Source organism: Marmota marmota, unplaced genomic scaffold, assembly GCF_001458135.2.
Source record: "Marmota marmota marmota unplaced genomic scaffold, marMar, whole genome shotgun sequence".
Classification (NCBI taxonomy): domain Eukaryota; kingdom Metazoa; phylum Chordata; class Mammalia; order Rodentia; family Sciuridae; genus Marmota; species Marmota marmota.
In genome coordinates this window covers 2332673-2345402 of record NW_026000206.1, presented here as the reverse complement: position 1 = coordinate 2345402, position 12730 = coordinate 2332673, and the positions used below count along the sequence as shown (strand labels likewise).

Below are 12730 nucleotides of genomic sequence, written 5' to 3'. Positions count from 1 at the left end.
CCCCCCTCCCGCGGAACAACCCTATTCTTACATCCTAGACAGAGCACTCGGGCTGGGGGGTGGGGGGGCACAAATTCCAAAGACCGGGGTTCCAATCTGAGCGCTTACCTTGACTCTGCTGGGCCTCTGAACCCCTCTACCCTCTCACAATCATTCCTGAAATGTTTTTAAACTACCAAGAAGATGAGGGAGAGCACCAGGCACCATGATATAAAACAGCCACCTGAAGGTGACCAAAGGGCAAACTAAGAGAACTTGAAGGATCCTAAAGCCCATGCCTCGCTTTGGTAACCCAGTCAGCTGTCTGGGGAAATCAGGCTCTTCCTTCCTTAATTTATATTTTGCTATCTGTTCTAGAGAATTAAGCTTTAATTTTAAAAATTCCCTCTAATTGGACACTGTGGAGGGAAGACATCTGGGGACATATCGAGGCCTGGTGCATTCCAACCGAGCAATGGTTAGTGGTTTGGAGAAGGAGCCTGTGGCAGGATAACCAGTGGTTACTAATTATTATAGATCACAGGGTTTGGCACCATCCATAAAGCCCCTCCACGCTGGCCTCTTCCCCTTCGGAGAGATTACAGAATTGACTGTTTAGAAATTTTTCCTTCGAGTGAACATACGTTTTCCTTGTTTTTAATTGGATCCAGCCTCCTTGCCCATGAGCAAAAAGGCAATTTTTCTTTAAGGATTACATCCTTCAAATACTGGGTCATGAGCCATTCCCGGGTCTGGAAGGATCACGGCTCTGCTTCCCATTTTCTTTCCATCACTCAGCCTCATTCTAGTGATGTGAGAAGCATGTGCAGATCGCATCCCACGCCACCTTCGACTGGGCCAAACAGAAATGAGTATCATCAGCAGGAAGCTCCTCCTGCGACTGACACAGAGCCTCAGAAGTGGGGAGAACCGTCACCCCCAATGTTTGGTGAAGTGCAAATATTTATTTCTGCCAAAATAACAAAAACAAATCACATCCAGCTATGAGGGGAGGGGACCTTTCCAAACAAACATTTAGAAACCATTTCCCTATTGGCCCTCAATCCTTCATCAATCTTTCTTTCTTTTTCTCTTTCCCCTCCTTTTTAATACTAGGGATTGAATCCAGTGGTACATTACCACGGAACTAAATCTCCAGCACATTTTTATTTTTATTTTGTGACAGGGTCTTGCAAGTTGCCAAAACTGCCCTAGAACTTGTAATTCTCCTGCTTCAGCCTCCCTAATCGCTGGGGTTAGAGGAGTGCACCCCTACACCTGGCTAATTTTTCTTAACCATGTCAAAACATTCCCTAACTAACCATCTACTATGACACCAGGGCCTTTTCTTTAAGATCTTACTCTCTCCTCTCATCAGTCACTCACTCTGGAAACATTCTGAACACCTATTAGGTCCCAGGCATGCTCCTAATCTGTGGCCACAGACTAAGTGACATCTACCCACAATAGCACTGGGCCTTTGAAAAAAAGGTGCTGGGCACCCTTTGCCATTCAAGTCAACAGCTAATTTCTTTGTCCTCACCCCAACCTGGGCCCTTGCCAGACCTTGCTCCTTCTCACGGGATGTGATCCGCGCATTCCTTCATGCTCTTGCTGGGCATATCAACCAGGGACACTGAGCGAGCAGAACACATTTCTGCATCAACCATTTAAAGCTGCTTTTCCCAGTCCACTCATTGACCCTTCTCAGCTTGTTTCCATTTCAGAAGTGCTGTTAAGACAGCCAAGATGGGATTCCATTTTCAAATGAGATTTCACAAGACGTTTAATCAAATATGCAGGCTAATAACCCTGGCTGGGTGCTCTCCATCCTGGAGCTGGGTAATTCTATCCCTCACCCTCCCTTCCCTTCCTGAGGTGGGTAAGTTCAGAGCTTCACCTCCTCTGCAGGAGCAGATCAAAGGCCTGACTTCCTGTCCCCTCATTATCAGTCAGTGACATCATGCTACCTCCTGGCCAGTATCCCAAGTCTGACAGCAGCCCCCCCCAGGAAGTCCACGGTTCTTAGAGACTCCCCTGCCTCACAAAGTTGCTAAAGTTAATGCAACACACACACACACAAACACAAACACGGGGGGTGGGGGGGCGGCGCTGGCATGTTCCTAAATGCAGACATGTAAGCACTTAAAAAGAATGAAAAGGAATTAACCCTGAGACAGCTTTTCTGGGGGAAAGGCTACATCATGCCCTCTCTTCAGAGGAATCCTCCCATCTCCACCACTCTAGCCCTTTACTTGCTTATTAAGTAAAGAAAGCTGCAGAACCTGGACATACAGCTCAGGTGCGACCATCGGGCAGAGGTGCCTAAAGGCAAGGATGTCCTGAGGAGTCAGAAGGGCATGTGGGGCAGATGTGACCTGCCCATGCGAGCTGGAACTAGCCTACCCACTGCCCACCTCTGGGCTCTGCCAAGAAAAGGAAGTAGCACCACTGCCAATGCTTAGCCCACCCCAAATCTCCCATCATGTCCCCACACACCACTACCCATCTGCTTTAAGGTCTTGCCCACTGGGGACAAGTCTTTGGACACTAGCGCTGCTACCAGGAAGAATACCAAAAGGATAACCTTGCACATTTGATTCATTACTAGGAGAGGTAGAGGGGGAGGAAGAATACAGTAATGGGACTCCAGGGAGGTTATAACCTTACGTGATTATTCATGTATACACATATTCCACCTGCCCCTTGGTCCAGACTCACTTGAGCTGATACACAGTTATACTTTTAAAATAGAGACACTTTCTGCAAAGGGTCACCTATCAGTCATTCACTACCTAGTAGCAACTGCTTTATCCAACTGCTCTCAAATTGATAGCTGAAATCAGGGTCTGCAAGGAAAATTATGCTCCTAATTTGTCTCCTTTCCCAGGGAATCTGACAGAGACCTGCTTTCTCTTCCACAATCACAATCCTCATGAGAATTTACATTTTAAAAACCATAAACCCTGGGGCTGGGGATGTGGCTCAAGCGGTAGCGCGCTCGCCTGGCATGCGTGCGGCCCGGGTTCGATCCTCAGCACCACATACAAAAACAAAGGTGTTGTGTCTGCTGAAAACTAAAAAATAAATATTAAAAAAAAATTAAAAAAAAAAAAAACCATAAACCCTGAAAAATGAATTTGGTTTTTGTCTTACATTATTACTGGGGAGAAAAGAGATTTGTTTTGGACATGGAGATGCTTTGGAGAGTCGGGGAGATCTACTTTAAATTGCTCAGAAAAAAAAAAGTTCACAGCTCAAATGACCTTGGATGCCCTTTCTTCGCCCTTGGGCTCCCCAATGGGTCAGGCAGGGGTGGCTGCTCTTTTGGAAATGGAGGCTGAGAAGGCCTAACTCAGCCAAGGCCCGGGCTGCCTGTGGCCTCTGCCACTTCCCACACAGGAATGTCCTTATCTGTTCATCAGTTTCTTTTGCTTTCTGTGCAGGCCCCAGAAGTTGTCCTCAAAGGTTCATTTCATCATTGCCTTTTTTAAAAATATCGACCCTCCACAGATGACAAGTTTCTAGAGACATGGCCAGCCCTATCAAAAGTGGCCTGATTTATTACTGCCTCGTGTCAGGAGGATGTTACCCGTGGACCCTGGCAGGATTTCAAATAGATCCTGCTTAGAGGCTGAAGAACAAGCAACTGTTTTATTATTTCAGATGCTTTCCTTTCCTTTATAAGTGTGCCCTAACTGGGTTATTGCTAAAATGTTTCAAATCTCACAAGAAACAGTTTTGAAAGAGAAACCATTTTGAAGTGGTTACAAGAACAGTCTGTCTTTGAATACATCTTCTTCCTAGTCTTACTCAATTCAGTCTGTCCTGTTGGAAAGAAGTTGCAGCCCTTCAAATTGTTTTGCCTATTTTCACCTTGATTTTAGATCACTTTTTTGAAGTGAAGTTTCTTTTTCTTCCTTCTGTGGATCTGGTGTCCTTATACAACTTATTATTCTTTTTCTTAATAAAATGACTATTTCAAAAAATATCCTCACATTAGGAGTTCTGCGGAGGAACATGAGGTCTGTATGTGTCTACATAGTGCATTTAATTTGAATCAGAAAAGTCAGTTGCTCCATTTAAGCAAAATTTTCAACAAAATATAAAAACAGAGGACAGGGAGTGTGGCTGAGCACTTGCCTAGTTCAATCCCCAGCACTGCAAAAATCAAACAAACAAAACAGGAAGGAAGAGGCATATGGCAGTTTACCACCACCGTCAATATCCACAATGGTGACTAAACTGAATTTTCCTCTTAGATGAAATAGTCCCAAGAAGCTGTCCAGCCCCGCTCCCTTCTTCTTGATTTATTACTGCCTCGTGTCAGGAGGATGTTACCAGTGAACCCTGGCAGGATTTCATGCCATGCAGTTAGTGGATACCACAATGGACAAGCACTGGTTAGAGGCATACTTTAATCCTTTCAGGTCATTCCCATGACAGGTCAGTCAGAGGACATACCCAACCCAATCCCAACACAGAAGGAGGCCTAAAGCCACACTTTCCAGACCAGAATCGCCATGCATCAGCCTGCCCAGGCCTCTGCCCAGAGAGGCGCTAAAGCTCTGGGTGGAAAGCAGTCCTGCACACCAACTTTCCTCCCAGTCCTTGTCCTTGACCACCCAAAGGGTCTTCCTGCTGTTGTTTTGAGTGGTTTCCATTTGGATGAACTGACCTTCATAAAAACACAATGTTGTAGAAAATTAGCAGTTGTCTTGCAGACTCAGACCCATCCCTCGAGCAAGATCTTTTAATTACCCTTAAATCATACTGGTCCTCCAGTCATTGTCCAAATTCTAGACACAGCAGAGTCAATACAGCCTCACCAGCCACAGAGTTGACACCAAGGACTACACGCCAGTCAGCCTCAACTTTTTGGGGTGAAAATCCACTTGTACTCACATCTAGTTTACATAATAGTTTAAAAGTCTAAAAAGGGCTGGAGATGTAGTTGAGTGGTAGAGCTAGCATGCAAATGCCCACTACGCAAATGCCCTGGGTGTTATCCCAGCACCTCCTCAAAAAAAAAAAAAAACAAAGCCTAAAAAGATACTGATGGCACCCAACTGCATCTCTTGCATTGTTTATCCAAGGCTGACACCAAAAGTGTCACTTCTGCCCCAGGGTCCTTCAACAATCAAATGGTGAATGAATGAATAAAAGCATTTACCCTTGTAAGAGTTTCAGAAGACAATTCAAGAGCCATTTTCTTAAAATGAGAAATGGGGGTGGAAGCGGGTCCAGTCAGGAAGTAAGTGCTTTCTCTTTAAAAAGTAGCATGATTTATACAAAATGGAATGTTTCCTCCAGGGTTGAATGGCAGCAAACAGAATCTTGAAAAATGAATCCTGTCAATATTTAGGATATTTTAATTTTAAATTTTTCACTTAAGCCAAACAGGATATGTTTCAAAGTAGAAATTACCCCTATATTTCAGGTCCACAATCTACTTTAGTCACTTGAAATCACATTTAAGACCCGTTGTCCTCACTCTTCTATTTTGATGTGAAGGGCTGAGGCTGAAGGTGGTGGGACTCAAGACACTCCTAATCGTCTTCTCAGCAGGTCTCCTGGGGCTGCTGGTTTTCTGTTGTTTTCTCAGGGCTCCCGTCTGAATGACATGCTCTATGGCAATAACACCTTTTTGTAACTGTAAGCTAAGTCCTACCTCCCAGCCTAAAATTTCTTTTTTAATTTCAAAAACAACTAAATATTATAATGTTTTATCTTGAGAAACAAATATTAACGAATGTTAACTTTAAATAGTCCTGAATGGTTTCATAAAAACGTTGAGAGTTGCCAGGCACGGGTTGAATAGCCCTTGGTAAAAAGGTGCTAGAGCCGTTAGTCATGTGCTAGAGCCTTTCCTGAAATTCACTTGGGCATTCTTGAAGCCTTCAGCACAGACCCAAAGGGTATCATTTAGCAAGCCACTACAAGAGTTATGGCTTCTGAAGACATAATTTAAACAAGGATTAGTTTGGGCACTGGAAGAATCATGCTCTTTAGAGTTTAGAATCTGACAAGAAGCAGCTAAGCTACTGAAAGACGAGAGTCTTGTGGGCATTTATCTGATGGTTATAAAAACAGGCAGCTAGATCAACTACAACCATCATTTGAAAACTTTCTTTTAGAGAGCAAGGCCTTCTGAAAACATTGCTTTTGGTTTCTCTACCTCCAAGTTGTCAGTACTGAAAAGGAAACTCACAAAAAAAAATGAAAGGCAGTTTCATTTAACAGCATTGTGTTTATTAGGCCAGACGCTTTCACACGCTCAGTAGCCTTTGCCAGGATGAAAGCTGTTGCTCTTCCACGCCTTAAGATTGAAGCAGGGAGCTGGGGTGGGCAAGGAGTGGCGGGGTGAGGGGTGTTAAGTCTGCCTCCCCAGCTAAACTGTCAGACGGCTGTGAGCTTCAGGCATCTCAATACTCTAATCACTTAATATAGTCGTGTTTTGGTTTCAGCTAGTGAGAAGAAATTTTGCAAGGGAACAAGGGGTACAGGGGAAAGAGGTGGAGTGGTGGGCACTGGCTTTGGCCCTGCTGTGGAATGTCAGGTCTGTCCAAGACCCAGCCTGCCCCTCCCAGGGCTGGATGCCAGTTCACTCCCGCCTGCTGCCCTCCCTAACCTCTCCCCTGGCCCCAGCTCCACATTCCCTCCGGTCCCTAATCTTGATCATCAGGAAGATCCAGACACAGAATTATCTGAGAAAATTGTTCTTGCATATTCTTGTGACAAATGGCAAAGTCATCACATCGTTCCTAAACTTCTCAGTTCCTGTGCTTGCTAGGGTCCAGCTCAGGAAAAATGTGATCAATACTCCTCATGACATCTTTATTGACCAGATATGGCTACTAAGGGCCTGAAAGAAAGGAAAAGTGGGTCCCTGCAAAATTTCTTCTCACCAGTGTTCCCCTGGTAGTAAGACAACAGATCTAGACTATGAGGAAAAATCAAACTTTTACTGCGACAATAAACCAAAAAGAAACACACTAAAGGCACTCTGCAAAACTCTTTCTTGCTAACATTATTTCAACACTAGCTTGCCTGCCAATTTTCTAAAATTCTGAAATGTAAATAGATAGAAGAGTAAGTCTGGGTCTCTTTTGCATTAAATGCTTAATCACTTAGCTCATTTTTATAAATTGGTGTGAATTCAGTCTGGACTTCCTTCTTTGTTCCTTAACCATTTTTGGGAGAACAACCTAAAGTCAAGAGTAAACAAGTTGATGTTTCTTACGAGATCAAGACCAAAAAAAAAAACAGCCCACAAAATACATTTCAGTGGACTTAGAATTTTGAACTTAGATCTCTATCTTATTTCAAAACAATTGTCACAAGGTGAGACTTGATTGCTATGCTTTCTAATTATTTTAAAAGAATCATTTTTATTCTAATCCACTTACTGGTTTTCTACTTCATTGCCTCATTAACACTTTCTACTTTAGATATGTCTTACTATGTATATTCATTGAAGGTACAATGAGTTTACAAGCAATCTGCCTTTAAGAATGTATAATAATATGGAAAGATAGGTCCCAAAGTCACCCACCAACATGGACAACTACAAATCCCAGCATTCACAGAGTGTATCTTTCTTCAAGATCTCTCTATTGTTTGGGACAAATGTGACTTTTATTTGAAAGCCACATTTTAAATTGTGTACAATGTATTTTGTTAAGTGAACTAAATTAAATCGCACATTTGCCAATTATATTTCTTATCTGCAACCATTTGCAAGAATATTTAATGAATGTTTTTAAACATTTCTAAAACAACTCAGATTTTTTTCATGCCCTATAAAGTTCATGTTACCTATTTCACTAACCTGGTTGAAACTTTCATTTCTGAATATTTAGGTAATATGGTTATGTGGAGAATTACTAAAATTAAAAGAATAACCTCAAACAGAGCACTGAAAAGAGAAAAATAAATTGTTTTTACTTCTAAAACCTTCCATACTCTTTAGGATATACAGGCTTAAGTCTTTAATAAAGGCCTGGCCCTTATTAAATAGAAGCTCTTAAAATTATGGATTCTCTCTAGACATAAGAGAGAAAAGGGGAAAAGCAAATTTTAAAATGAAGCTTCCGTGTAAATGATTAATTTCTCATTCATGTCAATCCCGCTTCCTTACAGGCAAAGCCCTCTCGCCCCCTCTGGAAAGCATCATCCAGAGCTATTTCTCACCATGAGATGACTAGCGAAACCTCACAGCAAAATTGAAAAAGACTTTAAAAGGAAAAAAAGCAAAAGGCACATTCTTAAGCACTTCTAATCACTGTACTTCTGCCCCAATGGGAGTCAGTCATTCCACACGCTTCTGGCCTGCAGTCCCTCCCTAAGGCGCTGAAAAAAAAAACCCATTTGGAAACCTGACAAGCAAAAATATCAGCCGGAAAATTCATTTCGGAGAAAAACACTGGGAAGAACAACGCGGGAAGGGGGCGGGGGATAATGGATATCTAAGTAAACCATTTTAAAAGTAGCAACCAAATGCTGAGGGAAGAAAAGAGCATCCCTCCAGGCAAACAGAGGTCCAACACAGCAAATCTGATGAGCAGGATCCCTGGGCAACAGGAGCAACCAGTGAAACTTACGAGGCCTCCAGCACCATCATACGCAAAGGTTTCCCAAGAAATTCCAGAACCCAGGGAGGGTAAAAACTTTCCCAGCCCTAGGACCCTGAGATGTACAACTGTGTCCCACCACTAGGTGGCTGGCTGCAAAGGCTGCCAGCAGGGGCTCTCCCCCCTTCTTCCCCTTTCAGGACAGCAGTCTGGCCCAGGGGAGAGCCGATCGGCCCCCACCTTGATCCGGTTCACTAAACACATCAAGCTATGGGGGGAAGAAACAAAACAAAAAGATCTTAGGCCTTAGAACTGAAGCCACCAAGTAACAGTCTCCCCTAAAAGTCTGTTCACAGCAAAGCTGAGCCAAGCGGGGAGGGGGATGGACCTGCATATTTTAAACTCTGCTCAGGGGTTTCAAAGAACTGGCTCCCTTTGGAGCTTTCAAAACAAATCTTCCGGGTGGCTGCTGGCTGCTTTAGAGCGACAAATGACCGCAAAAGTGTGACGAGAACATGGGTTTGAGTCGCTGAAACCCAGCTCACAGCGGGTTGTACATCACCTACCCGCACAGCATGTACATCACAAGGTGATGGAATGGGCTGGATAAACACAGATCGTTTTATTGCTGGCCAGAAATTCTTCCTTCATTCATCAAAGTGGGTGAATGAAAATATTAAGAAGTAGGTATGGCATTTTCATGGGCTGCACACCGAGGATCCTTCTAAGGTCAAGATCTTACTTTGTCAGCCTTCCACCTTGGGTATCAAATAAAGCCGCCTCCCAGGAAAGGAAAAAACCACTTCCCCTTTTATAAAAAAGCTGCACACCAGAGCCCGAATCTTGGCAAAAGAGATGTTACATAAATTCCAGGTATTCCTCAATATGTATGATTATACATACACAACACAATCCTTTTAGGAAGCATCTAAGTTTCTGGGCCACTTTTTTTCTTCTTTTTTCATCTCAAAGAAGAATCAAAATATGTGTTTATAGGTATGACTTAGGATATTATCCACTCCATTTAGATGACACTTCCTGACAGCTAAACGCAGGAAGTCTAATGATTTGCATCCAAAAGGCATCTAAGCACCAGTACACTTACTTACCTTTCTTAACTGAACCCAAACCAAACAGTTCAGTTTCATCTGTCTTCTAACCTCAGAAAGAAATAGTAATAACCACCCCTGAACCCCTGAATTATTCTCTGTGTGATTGACATAGCCACCCTTTGGTTATTCTATGAACTGGCTAATTTCTCAACATCTTACTTTGCCTTTAAAAGGCTTCCTTCCACACGACGGGATTTCCCTAAGAAACATTCCCAGCGGATGGTTTCCAGCAATAGTCTATATCAACAGCCTGAACAGGCAAAGACTTGGCTTCTGCTAATTCCAACGCCCCCCCCCCCGCAAAACACACACACACACACACACACTCACACTCACCAATTCACACTCGAGATCATCTCGGACCGACTCGAAAAGCTATTTTATTTGCACATTTTCGTCTCTCCCTGAAAGAATGCTTTTTCAACTGACCTTTCAACAGCTGCCGAAAGGGCACGATGTGTAGGGTGAGAGCTGGAAACCAGGGGATATTTCAGCATCCTAATCCATGCAACATTCTCTGCCCAAGTTCAAATTCTCTTGAGTTCAAGGGTAGGATCCCTGAAGGGTTGGCAGAGCAGCTCTCCGAGATGTCCTGCTCGCAACCAACTCACTGCGGGCATTCTGCACGCGCACAGCCCCAGCACTCACGCCGCCCGACACCCGCACCCTGGCCCGCGGAGAATGCGCCAGGCACGCACCAGCCCTGCCGCTTACCTTCCCGGGCTTTCAGCAAGACCGTGTTGGCCACGATGTTTTCCAGCTCCATTGACAGTCGACGGTCAGCGAGGGAACCGGCCGGCGGGGCTGTCAGCGCCTGGGGCGCTGCCGCTGCTGNAAAAGTGCACTTTGTCTCCTCGGAGGGCGGGAAGGACTCCACGAGTCGCCAGCCACCCAGCGCCCGAGTCCTTGGCCGCGCAGCCCGAGCGCCCCCAGGCGGTGGCGGGTCTGCGCGGGCCGCGCCCCCGGCGCCGGGGATTCGGGGATCCTGGCGTGGGAAGCGGCGCGCTCTGCTAATAAATCGGCTTGCGCTCGCGGGGCCCGCAGGTCAACTATCATCATTACACTCAGACTCACTGAGATTAGGTTATAAGAAGGCAGCTGGAATCGCCCGAGTCTGCCGTGGGAGCGTCAGTGAGTAACAGCCAGGCCAGCTGAGCCGGCATGGAAATGCGTTCAGACTCCGGACTTCTTTATCTCAGGGCTCTTAGCTCCGTCCACTGTTCTGCTCAGAACATCAGACTCCTAGATGTGTGCTCAGTCCCGCTTCCTTGCTTCCTCCGAAAGCCTCACTCCTGGGAAACGGGATCTCTCCTGCAACTAGGGTCCACGACGAGTGTCCTACGGGCTGGGGGCGGGGCCACTTGGCCCCGGGAACAATGAGGCCATTGCCTCTTCTGCGTGCTGCGGGCCGGATATCCGTTCTGAAGGCGGCTCTGGGCTTTCTCTGTCCAGAAGGAGGAAACCTTCGGTCACCAGGGCTGCAAGGAAATAGCAGGGAGGTGCCCCGAGGAACGGAGAACAATTATGCATGGAGAATATAAAGAAATGAGCAAACTTTCCTGGCCTTGGACAGCGATTCCAGTTACCCGGGATTATCTTCTTTCCTGGTGTAAATACCTTCATGCCACCATTCCCTAGTGTCTGGATTTGGGTCAGTGGGCCTCACTTAACTCCTCTGCAAAGTAGGGCCAAGTGGTTTGCCTGTCAGAAGGCAGAGAGCTGAACAGATAACTCCTTAGGCAACTTGCAGCCCTCCAGGAAATATTATTCTGAGCTTTGCCACCTATCCACATGCCCAGAGCACTAATTTGTGATGAAAGGGACTCTATTAGGAAGAAAGTCTCTTAAAAGCTGCAGCATATTAAAATCCATCAACTTTAGGGCTCGGGCTGTAGCTCAATGGTAGAGCACTTGCCTAGCGTGTGTGAGGCGCTGGGTTGGATCCTTAGCACCACATAAAAATAAATCAAATAAAGGCATCTGTTCATCTACAACTACAAAAAATATATATATATTTAAAACCACCAACTCTAATGGGCACTTCCAGCAGTGTAAGTCCTGATGAAACCTAAAGTTTTAAAAAATAATAATTTTTAATACCTTTAGATGGCTTATACTCCCTAGTAACTTACTCAAAATTTCTTGTGCCTACAGATCACCTAGTGATCTGGTTAAAATGCAGACCTAGTTCTGGAGAAAGTATGAAATTCTACCATTTCAAACAAACTTCAGTGTTCTTTCAATCCTGCAGGTCAATAGACCACACTCCGAGTAACAAAGTTCTGCAGTTAACCATAGTCCCCATCATTCTCTTGTCAGTCCAAGTCTCTGGTGATTTTACCTATCTGTCCTCTATAGATATTGGTATTTGTAACCCTCAAAATCCCTGCTTCCTCTTTCATTTTGCAGATGGGAAACACACCCAGAGAAAATACATAAGTCCTGCTGGTCACTCAGCAAGAAGATGTTACCCTGTCCACTTCTCCCGCCAATACAGGGAGATGCATCCTGCCTACAAAATAAATGATTCCATGTCAAGTATCTGTGCCTCTAGGAGGAAATTAAGATATTCCAATGGCTTGCATTTGCACAACCTCAACTAGGGGCCAGGCCCTATGCTATTTTATGTGCGTTATTTCAATGAACATACACCCAGAAGAGATAGGGAATAGTTCTACTTTATAGATAGTTTTTTTTTTTAATTTGTGAAGGGTCACAAAACTAACAAGTAAAGGACCCAAGATTTGAACTCAATAGGCTGAACCCAGAGTCTGCATATTTGGTTTCTAGCTATCTCAGGCTGAGAGGCACAACATGGTTGTGACTGTTCTGTTTGGTTGCCTGAGTGAACTTATAACAAGGCAAAGCAGGCAGTTGACTAAATGATTCAGACTTAAAGGGGTTTTCCCTTCTGGTCCATAATTCCACCATTATTGCTTCATTCCTTTCAATTAACTTCATTAATGATTCACAGTCTTCTTGAAAAATGGGTTTGCTTCAAGGAAGAGTAGTCTATTAAATATCAAAAGCTAAGAAGGGAATCGGTGAGAGCCAGCTGAAAGCAAG

The 12730-nt window shown here is 44.5% G+C and overlaps 1 protein-coding gene and 1 long non-coding RNA gene across 3 annotated transcripts in view; one reads left to right on the top strand and one right to left on the bottom strand.

Moving 5' to 3' along the window:
• Nucleotides 1–10495, bottom strand: part of Grk5 (G protein-coupled receptor kinase 5) — a 189747-nt gene extending 179252 nt beyond the window's left edge. Inside the window, exon 1 of one of the 2 annotated variants that reach the window (XM_015498319.2) lies at nucleotides 10379–10495. In XM_015498319.2, the coding sequence (XP_015353805.1) occupies nucleotides 10379–10430 (52 nt within the window). In that variant the 5' untranslated portion in view covers nucleotides 10431–10495. The remainder of the gene's footprint in view (nucleotides 1–10378) is intronic. The other variant, XM_048791296.1, reaches the window with a different exon arrangement.
• A 34-nt stretch (nucleotides 10496–10529) lies between these two features.
• Nucleotides 10530–12205, top strand: LOC125612747. Its single transcript, XR_007343222.1, has 2 exons — nucleotides 10530–11315; nucleotides 12074–12205. It is a non-coding gene; the product is annotated as an uncharacterized LOC125612747 (long non-coding RNA).
• The last annotated feature ends 525 nt before the right edge of the window (nucleotides 12206–12730 follow it).